This window comes from Heterodontus francisci, chromosome 30 (genome assembly GCF_036365525.1).
Source record: "Heterodontus francisci isolate sHetFra1 chromosome 30, sHetFra1.hap1, whole genome shotgun sequence".
Classification (NCBI taxonomy): domain Eukaryota; kingdom Metazoa; phylum Chordata; class Chondrichthyes; order Heterodontiformes; family Heterodontidae; genus Heterodontus; species Heterodontus francisci.
Window position 1 is genome coordinate 2,277,728 of NC_090400.1, and position 21,707 is coordinate 2,299,434.

General features: G+C 44.8%; 1 protein-coding gene across 3 annotated transcripts in view; it reads left to right on the forward strand.

Moving 5' to 3' along the window:
- Positions 1-21,707, forward strand: part of LOC137346457 (collagen alpha-1(XXVI) chain) — a 564,356-nt gene that overhangs the window by 404,019 nt on the left and 138,630 nt on the right. For all 3 annotated transcript variants that reach the window (XM_068009905.1, XM_068009907.1, XM_068009906.1), the window contains exon 4: positions 7,715-7,776. In XM_068009905.1, coding sequence (XP_067866006.1) covers positions 7,715-7,776 — 62 coding nt within the window. The remainder of the gene's footprint in view (positions 1-7,714; positions 7,777-21,707) is intronic.

Below are 21,707 nucleotides of genomic sequence, written 5' to 3' on the forward strand. Positions count from 1 at the left end.
TTAACATTACTCCTGCATGTTCTTGATGATGAACAGCAGTTTAATGCATTACAGATCACTGGGGAAATTCCAGTACTTAAAGGTTCAAAGAGCGAAGAACCTTTCAATGCACAATACCAGTTCAGTTTAAAAAAACAGCTTCTTGGATCGGATAACGCATCATTTTTAGCATTATGCATCTTCAAAATATTCTCAAAAGTCTTTGAAATTAATTTAAATACAACAGCTGATTTCATTTAGACGATTTTAGATTGAAAAATGTGAAATCATTTTTCAGTATTGTTTCAATAAATGCTGAATTTCTGACAACCATTAGACAGTTCAGGCAGCAAGAGGGACCTAAAGATGTTAGAGAACCATTGTAACAGTACGGAGAAGCTTAAAGAACAAGTGGGACCATTAAACAATAAATTTGGAAAGACTATTCCAGATGGTCAGGGCACGGCAGATATATTGGATTGATTCTTCACATCAATTTTCACAAAGCAGGACTGCAGGCAAATTCCAGTCAATGTCAGTAACGAGGTTCAGTGACCTATAGCATGTTGAGGGGCCAGGTAAATACTGTGGCAATTAAATATATAGAAACTGACCCAGGTAGGGTAACTCCTAGAATCCTCAAGGAATTGAAGTAGGAAATACATGATGCTCTGTTGATATTTTTCAGAGCTTCATAAATACTATAGTAGAAGCTGAGGACAGGAAGGTGGCAAATATAGTTCCAATATGCAAAAATCGTGTAGGGAGCAGTCAACATGGTTTTAAAAGTAATAGTTTACAAACCTGTTGTAATTCTTTGTTGGGGAGGGGTTGTGGTGATGACTGAGCTAGTAAACAAGGATACTCTAATGGTTATAGTTATAGAGTCATAGAGAGAGATACAGCACTGAAACAGGCCCTTCGGCCCACCGAGTCTGAGCTGACCAACAACCACCCATTTATACTAATCCTACATTAGTCCCATATTCCCTACCATTCTCCTACCACCTACCTACACTAGGGGCAATTTACAATAGCCAATTTACCTATCAACCTGCAAGTCTTTGGCTGTGGGAGGGAACTGGAGCACCCGGTGGAAACCCAAGCGTAATTCAGATTTTCCAAAGGGGACAGTAGCACAGTGGTAATGTTACTGGACTAGTAATCCAGAGGCTCAGATTGATGGTCTGGAGTCATGAGTCCAGATCCCACCATTGGAACACTGACATAGTCATACTCACTGAATCATACCTGACAACGAATGTCCCAAGCTCCTCCATCACCATTCCAGGGTATGTCCTGTCCCACCAGCAGGACAGACCCAACCAGAGGTGGTGGCACAGTGGTGGACAGTCAGGAAGGATTGGCCGTGGGAGTCCTCAACATTGACTCCAGACCAAATAAGCTCTCAAGGCATCAGGTCAAACAGAAGGAAGGAAACCTGCTGCTGATTACCACCTACTGCCCTCTATCAGCTGATGGATCAGTGCTTCTCCATGTTGAACACCACTTGGGAGAAGCACTGAGGGTAGCAAGGGCACAGACTGTACTTTGGGTGGGGGACTTCAATGTCTATCACCAAGAGTGGCTCGGTAGCACCACTACTGACCGAATGGCTGAGTCCTGATGGACTGCTAGACTGGGCCTGCAACAGGTGGTGAGAGAACCAACAAGAGGCAAAAACCTACTTGACCACATCTTCACCAATCCACCTTTCACAGATACATCTGTGAAATATACATTGTGGTATATATTAATGATTTGGATGTAAAGGTAGGGGGCATTATCAAGAGGTTTGCAGATGACACAAAGATTGGCCGTGTGGTAAATAGTGAGGAGGATAGCTGCAGGCTGCAGGAAGATGGTCTGGTCAGATGGGCAGAAAAGTGGCAAATGAAATTCAACCTGGAGAAGTGTGAGGTGATGCATTTGGGGAAGGCAAACAAGGCTAAGGAATACACGATTAATGGGAAAATACTGAGAAGTGTAGAGGAAGTGAGGGACCTTGGAGTGAATGTCCACAGATCCCTGAAGGTAGCAGGACGGGTCGATAAGGTGGTTAAGAAGGCATATGGAATCCTTTCCTTTATTAGCCAAGGTATAGAATATAAGAGCAGGGAGATTATGCTGAAACTGTATAAATCATTGGTTAGGCCACAACTTGAGTACTGTGTGCAGTTCTGGTCAGCTCATTACAGAAAGGATGTAATTACACTAGAGAGGGTACAAAGAAGACTTACAAGGATGTTGTCAAGACTGGAAAAATGCAGCTATGAGGAAAGATTGGATAGGCTGAGGGGGAGATCTGATTGAAATGTACATAATTGTGAGGGGCCTGGATAGAGTGGAGGTGAAGGGCCAATTCACCTTAGCAGAGAGGTCAGTGACGAGGGGGCATAGATTTAAAGTGATTGTAGAAATATTAGTGGGGAGATGAGGAAAAACATTTTCATCTGGAGGGTGGTGGGATCTGGAACTCACTGCCTGAAAGGGTAGTTGAGGCAGAAGCCCTCAACTCATTTAGAAGGCACCTCAAGTGCCGTAATCTGCAGGGCTACGGACCAAATGCTGGAAGGTGGGATTAGAATAGGTGGATTGTTTTTCAGCCAGCACAGACACGACGGGCCAAGTGGCCTCTTTCTGTGCCTTAAACATTCTATGATTCTACATCTCTTCCATTGAGAAAGAAAGACTCTACAAGAAGCATGAACCATCCGTGGCTCTCTAAGGAAGTTTAGGATGGTATCAAATTGGATGGCACAGTGGGGCAGTGGTTAGCACCGCAGCCTCACAGCTCTAAGGACCCGGGTTCAATTCTGGGTACTGCCTGTGTTGAGTTTGCAAGTTCTCCCTGTATCTGCGTGGGTTTTCGCCGGGTGCTCCGGTTTCCTCCCACCGCCAAAGACTTGCAGGTGATAGGTAAATTGGCCATTGTAAATTGCCCCTAGTGTAGGTAGGGAATATGGGATTACTGTAGGGTTAGTATAAATGGGTGGTTCTTGGTCGGCACAGACTCGGTGGGCTGTTTCAGTGCTGTATCTCTAAATAAATTCTGCAAAGATTAGTGGTAGACCAGAAGATTGGGAAAATTTTAGAAACTGGCAAGAAATATAAAATCAGACAGTAAAAGCTACTACGAATATATTAAAAGTAAAAGTAAACCTGTATAAAAAGTAAAGCTAAAGTCAACCTTGGTCCCTTACAGGATGAAACTGGGGAATTAATAATGGGAAACAGGGAAATGGCAGAGACGCTGAACAAATATTTTGTATCTGTCTTCAGTCGAAGACACTGACAGCATCCCAATAATTGTAGAAAATCAAGGGGCAAATGGAAGGGAGGGAGTCAAAACAATTGCAATCGCTCGAGAAAAAGTACTCGGAAAACTAATGGGACTAAAGGCTGGCATGTCCCCTGGACCTGATCACCTGCATCCGAAAGGAAGTGGCTACAGAGATAATAGATGCATTGGTTGTAATCTTCCAAAATTCCTTAGATTCTGTAAAGGTCCCAGTAGATTGGAAAATCACAAATGTAACACCTCTATTCAAGAAAGGAAGGAGACAGAAAGCAGGAAACTATCGGCCAGTTTAGTCTAACAACTGTCCTAGGGAAAATGCTGGAATCCATCAGTAAGGAAGTAGCAGCAGGACATAATACAATCAAGCAGAGTCAACATGGTTTTATGAAAGGGAAATCATGTTTGACAAATGTATTAGAGTTCTTTGAGGATGTAACAAGCAGGGTAGATAAGGGGAAACCAGTAGATGTAGTATATTTGGATTTCCAAAAGGCATTTCTTAAGGTTCTGCATATAAGGTGAGGACACAAGATAAGAGCTCATGGTGTCGAGGGTAATATATTCGCATGAATAGAGGATTGGCTAACTAGCAGGAAACAGAGTTGGGATGAATGGGTCATTTTCAGTTTGGCAAACTGTAACTAGTGGAGTGCCAGAGGGATCATTGCTGGGGCCTCAACTATTTATAATATATTTTAATGATTTGGATGAAGGGAAAGAGTGTCTTGTCGCCAAATTTATTGACGATACAAAGATAGGTGGGAAAGGAAGTTGTGACGATGATAGAGAGTCTGCAAAGAGATATAGATAGGTTAAGTGAGTGGATAAAAATTTGGCAGATGGAATATAATGTGGGAAAATGTGGGGTTGTCCACTTTGGTAGGAAGAATAGAAAAGCAGAATATTATTTAAATGCAGAGAGATTACAGAATGCTGCTTTTCAGAGGGATCTGAGTAGCCTCGTACATGAACCACAGAAAGTTAGCATGCAGGTACAGCAAGTAATTAGAAAGGTAAATGGAATGTTGGCCTTCCTTGCAAGAGGGATGGAGTATAAACTAGGGTCTTGCTACAACTGTACTGGGCATCGGTGAGACCACACCTAGAGTACTGTGCACAGTTCTAGTCTCCTTATTTAAGGAGGGATATACTTGCATTGGAAGCAGTTCAGAGAAGGTTCACTAGGTTGACTCCTGGAATGAACAGGTTGTCTTATGAGGAAATGTTGAGCAGGTTGGGTCTATACTCATTGGAGTTAAGAAGAATGAGAGGTGATCTTATTGAAACATAAAAGATTCTGAGGGGGCTTGACAGGGTAGATGCTGAGAGAATGTTGCCGTTTGTTGGGGGATCTGGAACTAAGGGACACAGTTTCAGAGTAAAGGGTTGCCCATTTAAGACAGAGATGAGGAGGAATTTCTATTCTCTGAGGGTCGTTAACCTTTGTAATTCTTTTCCACAGAGAGCAGTGGAGGCTGGGTCATTGAATATATTCAAGAATGAGTTAGATAGATTTTTGATCTATAAGGGAGGCAAGGGTTATGTTAGGCAGGCAGCAAAGTGGGGTTGAGGCCACAATCAGATCAGCCATGATCTTATTGAATGGCGGAGTAGGCTCGAGGGACTGAATAGGCGACTCCCGCTCCTATTTCTTATGTTCTCTTGTGTCCATCACAGTATTGGTAGAAGTGACCACTACACAGTCCTTATGGAGACAAAGTCCCGTCTTTACACTGAGGAGATGCTCCATCATGTTGTGTGTCACTACCTCTGTGCTAAATGAGATAGAACAGATCTAGCAGTTCAAAACTGGGTATCCAAGAGGAACTGTGGGCCATCAGCAGCAGTAGAACTGTATTCAACCACAATCTGTAATCTCATGATTTGACATATCCCTCACTCTACCATTAACCTTGGTTCAATGAGGAGTGTAGGTAAGCATGCCGGGAGCAGCACCAGGCACACCTAAAATTGAGGTGCCAATGTGGTAAAGCTACAACACAGGATACATGCATGCTACACAGTGGAAGCAGCAAGCGATAGACAGCAATCCTATAACCAATGGATCAGATCTAAGCTCTGCAGTCCTGCCACATCCAGTCATGAATGGTGGTGGACAATTAAACAACTAACTGGAGGAGGTGGCTCCACAAATATCCCCATCCTCAACGATGAGCCCAGCACAGTGCGAAAGACAAGGCTGGAGCATTTGCAACTATCTTGCCAGAAGTCCTGAGTGGATGATGCATCTTGTCCTCTCTGGAGATCTCCAGCATCACAGATGCCAGTCTTCAGCCAATTTGATTCACTGCACGTGACATCAAGAAATAGCGAATGCACTGGATACAGCAAAGGCTATGGGACCTGACAACATCCCGGCTGAACACTTGTGCTCCAGAACTAGCCACATCCCTAGCCGAGCTGTTCTAATACAACTACAACACACACTACCCGACAATGTAGAAAATTGCCCAGATATGCCCTGTCCACAAAAAGCAGGACAAATCCAACCCAGTTAGTTACTGTCCCATCAGTCTAGTCTTAATCATCAGTAAAGTGATGGAAGGTGTCATTGACAGTGCTATCAAGCAGCACTTGCTCAGCAATAACCTACTTACTGACGCTCAATTTGGGTTCTGTCAGGACCACTCAGCTCCAGACCTCATTACAGCCCTGGTCCATGGAACATGGAACAAACAACTGAATTCCAGAGGTGAGTTGAGAGTGACTGCCCTTGATATCAAGACAGCATTTGACCGAGTATGGCATCAAGGAGCCCTAGCAAAATTGAAGTCAAGGGAAATTAGGGTGTGAACTCCCCACTGGTTGGAGTCATATCTGGCACAAAGGAAGATGGTTGTGGTTGTTGGAGGTCAATCATCTCAGCCCCAGGACATCACTGCAGGAGTTCCTCAGGGTAGTGTCCAAGGCCCAGCCATCTTTAGGTGCTTCATCAATGACCCTCCCTCCATCATAAGGTCAGAAGTGGGGATGTTTGCTGATGATTGCACAATTTTCAGCACCATTCGTGACTCCTCAGATACTGAAGCAGTCTGTGTCTGCTTGCAATAAGAACTGGACAACATTCAGGCTTGGGCTGATAAATGGCAAATAACATTCATGCCACATAGTGCCAGGCAATGACCATCTCCAGCAAGAGATAATCTAACCATCTCCCCTTGACATTCAATGACATTACCATCATTGAATCCCCCACTATCAACATGCTGGGGGTTACCATTGACCAGAAATTGAACTGGACCAGCTACATAAATACTGTGGCTAAAAGAGCAGGTCAGAGAAGGCAAATTCTGCGGCAAGTAATACACCTCTTGACTCCCCAAAGCCTGACTACCACCTACAAGGCACAAGCCAGGAGTGTGATCCACTTGCCTCTATGAGTGCAGCTCCAACAACACTCAAGAAGCTCAACACCATCCAAGACAAGGTAGTCCACTTGCTCGGCACTCCATCCACCACTTTAAACATTCACTCCCTCCATCAGCAGTGCATGGTGGCAGCAGTGTGTACCATCTACAAGATGCATTGCAGCAACTCACCAAAGCTCCTGCAACCGTACCTTGCAGACGCACAACAGCCACCATCTAGAAGGACAAGGGCAGCGGACGCATTGGAACATCACCACCTGCAATTTCCTTTCAAGTCACACACCATCCTGACTTGGAACTATATCACCATTTCTTCACTGTCACTGGGTCAAAAATCTGGAACTCCCTTCCTAACAGCAGTGTGGGTGTACCCGCACCGGATAGACTGCTGCGGTTCAAGAAGGCAGCTCACCACCACCAACTCAAGGGCAAATAGAGATGGGCAATAAATGGTGGCTTTGCCAGCAATGCCCATATTCTCAGGAATGAATATAAAAAAATGGATTTTCCAAAGGCATTCAGCAAAGCTCCTCCGATGAAGATGATAAGGAGGGTTACAGCCCAGAGTGTCCAGAGCAGGAGTGTTGGATTAGATTTGGTGCGATATTCAAGGTATGAGGAGGGAGTTAAAAAAGAAAGACCTGCATTTTTATAGCTCCTTTCATGACCTCAGGGCATCCCAAAGAGCATTGCCGTCAATGAAGTACTTTTGAAGCATAGTCTCTGTTGTCATAGAGTCACTTACATCACAGAAGGAGGCCATTCAGCCCATTGAGTCCACGTTGTATTGTAGAAAACACGGCAGCCAATTTACGCATAGCAAAGTCCCATGAACAGCAATGTGATAATGACCAGATAGTCTATTTTTTGAGGAAGTAAAGATCAGAAGAGATGTAAACGGGAATGCTCATTTGCTATCATCCATTTCACATTTCTCACTAAATCATAGCCTACCCCAGTGTGTCTGCTGAAAAGCCGTAGATATTTTTTCTGCTTTTTATACATGGTGTGTGTAAACTTTAACAGATGTTCATTTTACTTTCAGAATGTATGAACTGCACCAAATTTGCTGAACTACAGGAGAGATTAAATACTCTGGAGAATCAGGTAAAAAGACTTGTTTCATTTCAGAAATATTTTCTATTTGTTGCCCTACCTATGTAGTAATGCACCCAACCCAGAGTGCTCAGCTGTTTGCCCTGTTAAACATGTATTGAATGTTCCAATGTGTGTTTAATGAAGTTTCAATCTTTCAAGAACAGAGCCAAGTTTCAGTTAAAGCTGGGTTTTCAATACAATAAGGTCTTAAGTAAATGGACAATCTGGAGGGTGAAGGGCTATCGCTGTTGTCCAGTTAGCAGAGTCTGAGGGGGCAGTGGTGGGAGGAGTGGCCCGGAGGGCAAGGGGTTTGGTGAGGTTACCTTCCACCCGTGGGAACCCTAGCAACAGGAAGTGTCAGTGGGAGAGGAGGATGGAGCAATGGAGGAGAATAGGAAGGCAGGGGAGGAAAGACACATTGGGTAAGGTACACAAGAGGGGAGAAACGAAAGGTGAGATAGAAGTTCGGAAATGAGTCAGCAGAGAAAGACGTGGGAATTCATGTTGCATAAGATAATCTGTTTCTATTCAACTTGCAATCTCCATGTCATTGTGAAATGTAGTAACACTACTGCAGACACCATGTTCTGTCTCATTCACAAATAGAGCAGAACTCCAATGGTTACATTTACCCAGGCAGGGGATTTTCCATTTAGCAAGATGGGAACATGGGAGCAGGAGTAGGCTATTCAGCCCATCGAGCCTGCTCTGCCATTCAACATGATCATGGCTGATCATCCACTTCAATGCCTTTTCCCCACACTATCATCATATCCCTTTATGTCATGAGAGGTATAGACAGGGTGGATAGCAAGAAGCTTTTTCCCAGAGTGGGGGATTCAATTACTAGGGGTCACGAGTTAAGTGAGAGGGGAAAAGTTTAGGGGGGATATGCGTGGAATGTTCTTTACGCAGAAGGTGGTGGGTGCCTGGAACGCGTTGCCAGCGGAGGTGGTAGACGTGGGCACGATAGTGTCTTTTAAGATGTATCTAGACAGATACATGAATGGGCAGGAAGCAAAGAGATACAGACCCTTAGAAAATAGGTGACATGTTTAGATAGAGGATCTGGATCGGCGCAGGCTTGGAGGGCTGAAAGGCCTGTTCCTGTGCTGTAATTTTCTTTGTTCTTTGTTCTTTGTCATTTGTATTTAGAAATCTGTCAATCTCTGCTTTAAACATACTCAATGACTGAGCTTCCACAGCCCTCTGGGGTAGAGGCTTCCAAAGATTCACAACCCACTGAGTAAAGAAATTTCTCCTCATCTCTGTCCTAACTGGCTTCCCCCTTACTTTAAAATTGTGTCCCCTGGTTATAGACTCCTCAACCAGGGGAAACATCTTACCTGCATCTAAAATAAAAGTAAAATACTGCAGATGCTGGAAATCTGAAATAAAAACAAGAAATGCTAGAAATACTCAGCAGGTCTGGCAGGATCTGTGGAGAGAGAAGCAGAGTTAACGTTTCAGGTCAGTGACCTTTCATCAGAACTGGCAAAGGTTAGAAATGTAATAGGTTTTAAGCAAATAAAGCGGGGGTGGGGCAAGAGATAACAAAAGGGAAGGTATTGATAGGACAGAGAATAACTGGCTAGAAGTTCATGGAGCAAAAGCAAAGGGTATGTTAATGGTGTGCTGAAAGACAAAGCATTAGTGCAGAGAGGGTGTTAATTGACAGAAAAATTAACAGCCTTGGCCCAAAGCAACAAACATGAAAAAAAAACAGTGGGCAGGCAGATGGTAAAAAAATGAATGATGAAACAAACCAAAATAAAATAAACAAATAAGAAAGAAAGAAAAAAATAACTAAAAATAAAAAGGGGAGCCCATCATGCTCTGAAATTATTGAACTCAATGTTCAGTCCGGCAGGCTGTAGCGTGCCTAATCGGTAAACGAGATGCTGTTCCTCGAGCTTGCATTGATGTTCACTGGAACACTGCAGCAATCCCAGGACAGAGATGTGAGCATGAGAGCAGGGAGGAGTGTTGAAATGGATAGCAACCGGAAGCTCTGGGTCATGCTTTCAGACTGAGTGGAGGTGTTCCGCAAAGCAGTCACCCAATCTGCGCTTGGTCTCCCCAATGTAGAGGAGACCACATTGTGAGCAGTGAATACAGTATACTACATTGAAAAAAATACAAGTAAATTGCTGCTTCACCTGAAAAGAGTGTTTGGAGCCTGGTACAGTGAGGACGTTGGAGGTAAATGGGCAGGTATTACACCTCCTGCGATTGCAAGGGAAGGTGCCATGGGAAGGGGACGAGGTGTTGTGGGTAATGGAGGAGTGGACCAGGGCGTCGCGAAGGGAATGATCCCTTCAGAATGCTGACAGGGGAGGGGAGGGGAAGATGCGTTTGGTAGTGGCATCACGCTGGAGGTGGCGGAAATGGCGGAGGCTGATCCTTTGGGTATGGAGGCTGGTGGGGTGAAAAGTGAGGACAAGGGGAACCCTGTTGCAGTTCTGGGAGGGAGGGGAAGGGGTGAGGGTAGAGGTGCTGGAAGTGGGCCGGACACAGTTGAGGACCCTGTCAACCACAGTGGGGGGGAATCCTCGGTTGAGGAAAAAGGAAGACATATCAGAAGCGCTTTCGTGGAAGGTAGCATCATCAGAGCAGATGCATCATCAGAGACGTAGAAACTGGGAGAATGGAATGGAGCCCTGAAGGAGGCAGGGTGTGAAGAAGTGTAGTCGAGGTAGCTGTGGGAGTCGGTGGGCTTATAATGGATATTAGTAGACAACCTATCCCCAGAGAAGTTGAGGAAGGGAAGGGGAGTGTCGGAGATGGACCATGTAAAGGTGAGAGAAGGGTGAAATTAGAAGCAAAGTTGATAAAGTTCTCCAGTTCGGGGCAGGAGCAGCAAATGGCACCGATACAGTCATCAATGTACCGGAAAAAAGAGTTGGGGGAGGCGGACAGAGTAGGACTGGAACAAGGAATGTTCTACATATCCCACAAAAAGACAGGCATAACTAGCACCTATGCGGGTACCCATAGCTACACCTTTTACTTGAAGGAAGTGCGTGGAGTTGGAGGCGAAGTTGTGAGTGGTGCAGTGGTTAGCACCGCAGCCTCACAGCTCCAGCGACCTGGGTTCGATTCTGGGTACTGCCTGTGCGGACTTTGCAAGTTCTCCCTGTGACCGCGTGGGTTTCCATCAGTTCCCTCCCACAGCCAAAGACTTGCAGGGTTGATAGGTAAATTGGCCATTGTAAATTGCCCCTATTGTAGGTCGGTGGTAGGAGAATGGTGGGGATGTAGTAGGAAATATGGGATTAATGTAGGATTAGTATAAATGAGTGGTTGTTGGTCAGCACAGACTCGGTGGGCCAAAGGGCCTGTTTCAGTGCTGTATCTCCCTGTATGACTCTATAAGTTGTTAAATATGTGAACAAGTTCAGCTGGGTGGTGGTGGATAGGGACTGGTTGGGCCTCTGTTCAAGGAAGAAGTGGAGAGCCCTCAGAATATCCTGGTGGGGGATGGAGGTGTAGAGAGATTGGATGTCTACAGTGAAGAGGAAGTGGTTGGGGCTAGGAAACTGGAACTGAGCACCAGCTTTCAGACGCTTCTTCCTACCTCCCCCTGGACCATGACCCCACCACCGAACATCAAGCTACTGTCCACAGGACTGTCACTGAGATCTTCCCTCTCCAGCTTCCAACCTCATAGTCCCACAACCCTGGACAGCCCACTTCTACCTCCTTCCCAAAATCCAATGTTTTCGTGATGTCAGTCTCAACGGGGTTTGCTGATCTTTTCATTGAAAACTGTCTGTCTACACCTCCATCCCCCACCAGGACGGTCTGAGGGCTTTCCACTTCTTCCTTGAACAGAGGCCCAACCAGTCCCCATCCACCACCACCCTCCTCTGCCTGGCTGAAGTTGTTCGCATGTTAAACAACTTCTCCTTCAACTCCACGCACTTTCATCAAGTAAAAGGTATTGCTATGGGTACCCGCATGGGTCCGAGTTATGCCTGCCTTTTTGTGGGATATGTCGAACATTCTTTGCTCGAGTCCTACTCAGGCCCCCTCCCCCAACTCTTTTTCCGGTACATTGATGACTGTATCGGTGCCGTTTCCTGCTCCCGCCCTGAACTGGAAAACTTTATCAACTTTGCTTCCAATTTCCACCCTTCTCTCACCTTTACATGATCCATCTCTGACACTTCCCTTCCCTTCTTCGACTTCTCTGTCTCCATCTCTGGGGATAGGTTATCTACTAATATTCATTATAAACCCAGTGTCTCCCACAGCTACCTCGACTACACTTCTTCACACCCTACCTCCTGTAAGGACTTCATTCCATTCTCCCAGTTTCTCCGTCTCCAACCCAACTTTTCTGATGATGCTACTTTCCATGACAGCGCTTCTGATATGACCTCCTTTTTCCTCAACTGAGGATTCCCCCTCACTGTGGTTGACAGGGCCCTCAACCGTGTCCGGCTCATTTCCCGCACCTCTACCCTCACCCCTTCCCCTCCCTCCCAGAACCATGACAGGGTTCCCCTTGTCCTCACTTTTCACCCCACCAGCCTCCACATCCAAAGGATCATCCTCCACCATTTCTACCACCTCCAGCGTGATGCCACTCCCAAATGCATCTTCCCCTCCCTTCCCCATCAGCATTCCAAAGGGATCGTTCCCTCCACGATGCCCTGGTCCACTCCGCCATTACCCACAACACCTCGTCCCCTTCCCACAGCACCTTCCCTTACAATCGCAGGAGGTGTAATATCTGCCCATTTACCTCCTCTCTCCTCACTATCCAAGGCCCCAAACACTCCTTTCAGGTGAAGCAGTGATTTACTTGTACTTCTTTCAATGTAGTATACTGTATTCGCTGCTCACAGTGTGGTCTCCTCTACATTGGGGAGACTATACGCAGACTGGGTGACCGCTTTGCGGAACATCTCCGCTCAGTCCGGAAGCAGGACCCTGAGCTTCCGGTTGCTTGCCATTTCAACACATCCTCCTGCTCTCATGCTCACATCTCTGTCCTGGGATTGCTGCAGTGTTCCAGTGAACATCAACGCAAGCTCGAGGAACAGCATCTCATTTACCGATTAGGCACACAACAGCATGCCGGACTGAACATTGAGTTCAATAATTTCAGAGCATGATGGGCTCCCCTTTTTATTTTTAGTTATTTTTTTCTTTCTTTTTTATTTGTTTATTTTATTTTGGTTTGTTTCATCATTCATTCTTTTGTTACCATTTGCCTGCCCACTGTTTTTTTTTTCATGTTTTGCTTTTGGCCAAGGCTGTTCATTTTTTCTGTCAATTAACACCCTCTCTGTACTAAAGCTTTGTCTTTCACCACACCATTAACATACCCTTTGCCTTTGCTCCATGACCTTCTGGTCAGTTATTCTCTGTGACCCTGTCCTATCAACACCTTCCCTTTTGTTATCTCTTGCCCCACCCCTGCTTTATTTCCTTAAAACCTATTACATTTCTAATCTTTGCCAGTTCTGATGAAAGGTCACTGACCTGAAACGTTAACTCTGCTTCTCTCTCCACAGATGCTGCCAGACCTGCTGAGTATTTCCAGCATTTCTTGTTTTTATTTCTTACTTACATCTACCCTGTTTATCCCTTTAAGTATTTTGTAGGTTTCAATAAGATCACCTCTCATTCTTTGAAACTCTGGAGAATACATACCCAGTTTCCCCAAGCTCTCTTCATAGGACAGTCCCGCCATCCTGGGAACACGTCTGGTGCACTCCCTATGGCAATAATATCCTTGCTAAGGTAAGGAGAGCAAAACTGCACACATTACTCCAGGTGCGGTCTAACCAGTGTCCTATACAATTGCTCCTCTACTCAAATTCTCTTGCGATAATGGCTAACATATCATTAGCCTCCCTAATTGCTTGCCGCACCTGCATGTTAGCTTTCAGTGACTTATTGACAAGGACACCCAGGTCCCTTTGTACATCAACACTTTCTAATCTCTTACCATTTTTGTCTTCTATTGTCAAAAACCAGTTCTCCTCCAACTATTGAATGAGTGTTAAGCTCATTCTACCTCATATGAGGAACTTTGTCAAGAGACTTTTGAAAATCCAAGTAAACTCCATCCATCGGATTGGCTTTCATTCACTTGTTTAGTTATCCTTGAAAGATTTCGAACGAGATTGTAAGGTATGACCTATAACCTCTACAGTACCAGTGTTCTTTAAATGCTTATATATAGAATCCTATCAAATACCCTCCAGCTTATCCCACACCTTGAAGGTGAAGCGAGCTAACCTCTAATTACCTGGTCTGATCCTTACTCCTGTTTTGAATTTTGGAACTGTCTTCACCACCCTCAATCTTCCTCCAGTATTTATGAGATTAAAACATCCTCGAATTTCTTGAAGATGATGCTAACTGTATCTAGCTGTCACTAAGGAAATTTATCCCGAGGTGATGAAGTCCATGTGGAGATGTACTGCAGCATATTTCAGTCGGGATGTCTGGTAACCTGCAAAGGTACGATTGATGACATTCCAAATATCAAAGCCAGGTTTTTCTTTTCCGATTGTAAATGCAATATGTCCTTTACAAAATGCTTAACTCTGAAAATAGTCTCAAGTGCAGCAGGACACCGTAGATTAGTATAGGAGAGAAGGAGACCATTAGGCCCATCAAGTCAGTCTGTACCAGTTCTTTCATAGAGCTATCCCTTTTTGGAACAAGGATGTAACATTTGCAATCTTCTAGTCCTCTGGCACCAGCCCCCATGTCTAAGCAGGATTGAAAGGTTGTGGCCAGCTCCTCCAAAATTTCTACTCTTACTTCCCTCAGCAACCTTGGGTGCATTCCCATCTGGACCTAGTGACTCATTCCACTTGAAGTACTGCCAGCCTTTCTAATCCAACTAGTCCTCTGAATAGGCTTATCAACGAGATGGCATTGCACAGTCTAACAGTACAACAAAATCAGGATCGTCCTCAGGTAGTTTTTCAAGTTTGTCCTCTAGGATGCCGATACAGAAGTAATGAGGTCCCTTCAATAGCGAGCAAGGCAATCTTCCCTTTAACATTTTGTTTTGTTGCTTCTTGAGCAACCTTGGCCTTGCTCACTAACGCCCTGATAGCGTGGCTCCGCTGATAACTTTTCAGTCGCCAAAAACAATTGCCATAAGTCAATCATCAATGGTCAGCCCTCAACCCATCTCTTTGAAAAATCTGGCTGATTTTCCATCCACTGCAGAGTCCTTCACGACTCCCCAAAAGCCTTTTTACCAAACACATGCAGCTTTTTGCTGGCTTAACACTCTGTAGAGTTTTCTTAAAACTGAAACTTAACCTCCCAGTCACATGTCCTTGGTTAAAAAAAAAACTGTTGTTTGTTCCCAATCGCAGGACTGTTTGTTTAGTGAATCTGGGTTTGACTCCAAGAACTTGCAAACTCCCAGCCTCAAATCAGGGACTGTCTGAAAAACACGAACACAAGTTCTACTGTATCACACTGTTAATGTGCCTGTAGAAGGTCTTCGATTTCCTTTCGTGTTAGTTGCCAATCTATTCTTGTACTTTGCCCCTATATTCCCTTTTATATTTAACCTGATTCTCCCTTATATTATCGAGCTGACATCTGCCATATGCCCCTTTTGTCTGCTTCATTCTACTCTCTAACTCTTTCATCATCCAAGGAGTTCTGGTTTTCGTTGTCCTCCCTTTCCCCCTTGTCGGAATGTACCTAGACTGGACACAAACCATCTCCTCTTTAAAGGCTGCACTACATTTCTGCCAGCCAATCCTTGACTCCAATTTTTCCGGGCCACAGCCCTCTCCAATTCACTGAAATTAGCCCCCCTCCAGTCATGTATTTTCATTCTAGATTGTTCCTTGTCCTTCTCCTTAACTAATCTAAACCTTACAATGCTATGATCACAATTCCCAAGGTGCTCTCCCACTGTAACATTCTCATTGTGACCCATTTCATTCCTCAGTGATGCCTCATTCCTCATTGGACAGTAAACACACTGATAAATTCTCCTGAACACATTTCAGAAATTTCTCCTCTGCCCTTAACACAATCACTGTCCCAGTCGATATTAGGGTAATTTAAGTCACCCATGATCACGACTATAGTTCTAGCACCTTTCAGTAATTTCTTCGCAAATTTGCTCTTGTAATCGCCTTCCCATTGTTTGGTGGCCTATAAAATGCATCCTGAATTTGACTATTTTTATTCTTTCATATGCAATCAGGACTATTTAGAAACTAACAAAAAATTGAAAAGAACTCCAATCCTTTTCTCATGGATGCTATGATTTACAGTGATGATGATATGTGTGTTATTTTGATGGGTTTTAAAGATGTGGCTGTCTGGGAGCGAGTAATAAATCTGTAACTGAATGAAAGGCTTCAGCTCACATGAGACAATCTGGACAAACTCCTGGTTAAATTATAGTCTTTTACACACTACCGTCGATCACCTCTCTGTATGATAAATGCTTTCATGGATTTATAAAGTGCAGAAGGAGGCCATTCTTTCCATCATGCCTGTGCTTTCACCATATCCCTACATTTCTTTTCCTTCAAACATTTATCCAATTCCTTTTAGAATGTTACTATTGGGCTGGATTTTACAGGCACCCCCGACAAGGCGGGATTGGAGGTGGGGGGGTGGGGGCAGGCATGGAGTATTGCGATAGGTGGCGGGGTGGGTGGCCGTGGAGCAGAGGGCCTGTCACCCCCCATTGTCCAACGATCTTCCTGGGGTGGAATAGGCCAATGACGGCCTTCCAGCCCAGAGGCCAATTGAAGCCCTTAAGTGGCCTATTAATGGCCAATTAGAGGGTCTCTTCCCGCCGCCACTGAGATCTCACCAGCGGTGCAGGCATGGGGAGGGTGGTGGTTCTTCCACCATACAGGGAGGATGCCTTGTAATACGAGGCAATTGGTGGCCCACGGAGGAACCCCACCAGGAACTAATTCACCCCCCGGGACCCCCATTCCCCTGGACCACAAGTCCACCCCAGCCCCACCTTGCCGGGGACTTCCAGACTGGCTCCAGCGACCCGGCCTCATCGACCTTTTGTCTCTCGTTCCGCTGCTGGGCCTGGGTCCAAGGCCTCTGCAATACCGGCAGCGGCCACTGCTCCTGATGGTGCTGCCAATAACGTTGATCGGCTGGCCCTCTGATTGGCTGGCAGCACTTGGAGGCAGGATCTCCATCCCTTTAAAATCTTTAAAGGGATGGGGATCCCACCTTGTAAAACTTTGACACAAAAAGACTGGAGAATCGCTCCAGGGGCTGAGAAAATACAGAGACGGGGTTCCACCTGATTTTTCAGCCCGGCACCTAGAGCCCTGCCTCAAGCACAAAATCCAGCCCATCGAATCTGCTTCCACCGCCCTTTCAGGCTGTGCATTCCAGATCATAACAACCCACTGAGTAATAAGAAATTCTCCTAATTTTACCCACTGTTTTGGTTTTTTTTAATGTGTTTTTTTATTTTTGTGCTTGGAGTGCTCTGTGCTTTACAGTCATTCACACCCTCTCTGTACTAACACTTTGTCTTTCAGCACACCATTAACATACCGTTTACCTTTGTTCCATGATCTTCTGGTCAGTTATTCTCTGTGACCTTGTCCTATCAACACCTTCACCCACGCTTTACTTGTTTAAAACCTTTTATATTTCTAATATTTACCAGTTCTGAAGAAGGGTCTCTGACCTGAAACGTTAACTCTGCTTCTGTCTGCACAGATGCTGCCAGACCTGCTGAGTATTTCCAGCATTTCTTGTTTTTATCTCCTCATCTTACCTCTGATTCTTTCTTGCCAATTCCCTTAAATCTACTATCCTCTATTTACTGACACTTCTTCCACAGTTTCTCCTTATTTACTCGAGCAAAAGCATTCAAAGTTTTGAACCTCTATCAAATCTCCCCTTAATATTCTCTGCTCGAAGAGGAACAATCCCAGCTTCTCCAGTCTCTCCATCTAACTGAAGTCTCTCATCCCTGGTACCATTCTAGTAAATCTCCTGTACACCATCTCCACGCTGTTGACATCCTTTCTAAAGTACGGTGCCCAGAATTGAACACATTACTCCAGCTGGGGCCTAACCAGTGTTTTATAAAGGTTTAGCATAACTTACTTGCTCTTGCACTTTATTCTATTAATAAAGTCAAGGATCCTGCATGCTTTTTTAAACAGCATTCTGTACTTGTCCTCCTGTCTTCAAAGATTTGTGTCCATACACCCATAAGTCTGTCTGTTCCTGCACCTGCTTTAAAATAATACCATTTATTTTACATTGCACGGGAAATGGGCGAGGTCTTAAATGAATATTTCTCATCCGTATTCACCGTGGAGAAGGTCATGGAAGTTAGTGAGTTCAAGGGAGGCAACAGCGATATCCTGGAGCATATCAACATAACAAAGGAGGAGGTGTTCGAGGTTTTGAAGCGCATTAAGGTTGATAAATCCTCAGTGCCTGACCAGGTGTATCCTAGGATGCTATTGGAAAGCAAGAGAGGAGATTGCTGGGGCCCTGGCAGAGATTTTTGTATCATCGTTAGCCACGGGTGAGGTACCGGAAGACTGGAGGATAGCTAATGGTGTGCCTTTATTTAAGAAGGGCAGCAGGGATAAGCCAGGGAACTACAGGCCGGTGAGTCTTACATCAATGGTGGGAAAGTTATTGGAAGGGATTCTGAGAGACAGGATTTATATGCATTTGGAAAGGCATGGTCTGATTAGGGATAGTCAGCATGGCTTTGTGCATGGGAAATCATGTCTCACAAATTTGATTGAGTTTTTTGAGGAGGTGACCAAGAGGATTGACAAGGGCAGGGCAATGGATATTGTCTACATGGACTTTAGCAAGGCCTTTGAGAAGGTCCTGCATGGTAGGCTGGTCCAGAAGGTTCGAACACATGGGATCCAGGGTGAGCCAGCAAATTGGATACAAAATTGGCTTGGTGATAGGAGGCAGAGGGTGGTAGTGGAGGGTTGTTTTTCAGATTGGAGGCTGGTGACCAGTGGTGTGCCGCAGGGATCGGTGCTGGGCCCTCTGTTGTTTGTCATATATATTAATGACTTGGATGTGAATGTAAGGGGCATGATTAGTAAGTTTGCAGATGACACCAAAATTGGTGGTATAGTGGACAGTGAAGAAGGTTGTCTAAGGTTACAACAGGATATAGATCAACTGGGAAAGTGGGCAAGGGATTGGCAAATAGAATTTGATGCAGATAAGTGTGAAGTGCTGCATTTTGGGAAGTTAAACCAGGGCAGGACATATACAGTGAATGGCAGGGCCCTGGGGAGTGTTGTTGAGCAGAGAGTCCTTGGGGTGCAAGTACATAGCTCCCTGAAAGTAGCAACACAGGTAGACAGGGTGGTGAAGAAGGTGTATGGCATGCTTGCCTTCATCAGCCGAGGCATTGAGTACAGAGTTGGTACGCCATGTTACAGTTGTACATAACGTTGGTTAGGCCGCATGTGGAGTACTGTGTGCAATTCTGGTCGCCGCACTACAGGAAAGATGTGATTAAGCTAGAGAGGGTGCAGAAAAGATTCACAAGGATGTTGCCTGGTTTGGAGGGCTTGAGATATAAAGAGAGATTGGATAGGCTGGGTCTGTTTTCCCTGGAGCGAAGGAGGCTGAGAGGGGACATGATAGAGGTATATAAAATTATGAGAGGCATTAGATAGGGTAGATAGCCAGAGTCTGTTTCCCACGGTAGGGGTGACTAAAACTAGAGGGCATAGATTTAAGGTGAGAGGGAGGAGGTTTAAAGGGGATCAAAGGGGTAAATTTTTCACACAAGGAATAGTGGGTATCTGGAATGAGCTGCCAGAGGAGGTGGTGGAAGCAGGAACAGTCGCGACATTTAAGAGGCATCTGGACAGGTACTTGAATGAGCAAGGCATAGAGGGATATGGAATTAATGCAGACAGGTGGGATTAGTATAGATAGGCATTATGGTCGGCATGGACGCGGTGGGCCGAAGGGCCTGTTTCTATGCTGTATGACTCTATGACTCTATGACTGTGACGCTATTACTTCACCTCATTCTTCCTACCAACATGCATCACATCACACTTTTTTGCGTTAAATATCATCTGCCATGTGTGTCCCATTTTACCAGTCTCTGAAATAAAAGCAAAATACTGCGGATGCTGGAAATCTGAAATAAAAACAAGAAATGCTGGAACCACTCGGCATGTCTGGCATCATCTGTGAAAAGAGAAGCAGAGTTAACGTTTCGGGTCAGTGACCCTTCTTCGGAACTGGCAAATACTTTCAGGTGAAGCAGCAATTTACTTGTACTTCTTTCAATGTAGTATACTGTATTCGCTGCTCACAATGTGGTCTCCTCTACACTGGGGAGACCAAGCGCAGACTAGGTGACCACTTTGCGGAACACCTCCGCTCAGTCCGCAAGCAGGACCCTGAGCTTCCGGTTGCTTGCCATTTCAACACTCCCCCCTGCTCTCATGCTCACATCTCTGTCCTGGGATTGCTGCAGTGTTCCAGTGAACATCAACGCAAGCTCGAGGAACAGCATCTCATCTACCGATTAGGGACACGACAGCCTGCCGGACTGAACATTGAGTTCAATAATTTCAGAGCATGACAGGCCCCCCATTTTACTTTTATTTTTAGTTATTTTTTCTTTTTTACATTTTTTACAATTTTTTTTGTTTGTTTATTTCATTTCATCTTAGTTTGTTCAGTTTGCTTACCCACTGTTTTTTTTATGTTTGTACTTGCTGCTGTTCAATCTTCAGTCCATTAACACCCTATCTGTACTAATGCCTTGTCTTTCAACACACCATTAACATATTGTTTGCCTTTGCTCCATGACCTTTTGGTCAGCTATGTGGCTTTGTCCAATCTACACCTTCTCCTTTGTTATCTCTTGCCCCACCCCCGCCTCACTTGCTTATAACCTTTGACTATTCTAATATTTGTCAGTTCCGAAGAAGGGTCACTGACCAGAAATGTTAACTCTGCTTCTCTTTCCACAGATGCTGTCAGACCTACCAGTCTCTGAGTTTTGTATCATCTGAAAACATTGACGTTACATCCTGTATTCCCAAACTCAGGTCATCAATAAACATCCGAAAGAGCAGTGATCCTAATACTGGTGCCTGGGAAACACTAGTGTCTGCATCCCTCCAGTCTGAAAAACAACTGTTCACCACTACTCTCTTCCTCTTCGCCAGATTTTACATCAATGCAACCACTGTCCTTTTAATCCCCTGAACTTTAATTTTGCTAACAAATCTATTGTGTAAAACTTTGTCAGATGCCTTTTCAAAGTCCATGTACACAACATCAACTGCACTTCCCTCATCAACTCTCTCCATTAGGGCAAAACTTTTCAGCTCAAGTAGAAAATTGTTGTGATTGTGAAAACCTAGTGCATATTTTTTCTTCTGGCTGAGATGTTAAACTGAGGCCTGTCTGCTCTCTCAGGTGGGTGTAAAAGATCCCATGACAGAATTTCACAGGGGAGCAGGGGAGTTCTCCCAGTGTCCTGGCTTACATTTATCCCTCAATCAATATCCCCAAAATAAATTAACTGGCCAGTTATTCTCATTTTTGGGAGCTTGCTGCATTACCTGCATTGGAACAGTGATTCCACTTCAAAATAATTCCTTGACAGCGAAAGGACTATTATTAACGAACATGTGTATTTCCTATCTACAAAACTTCCTGTGGTCATGCTTTTGTACATTTGTGCATCATTTTCCCATCAGAAATTTCAGTGTCGTAATCATAATGGAACTTGCCTCCATTCACTTGTCAGTGTAGTTACCCTTTGCCACCAGTGGCAATGCTGTAGAGCCTCAGTTTTGTGTCTCAGCTTGTCGCCTGTATTCTCTGAAGCTCCAACCAATTCTGCTTCTGCATCCCATAGGTTTTGCTACTTAATCATGAGTAAAAACATAAATTCAAAGTAATGACATAGTATATCA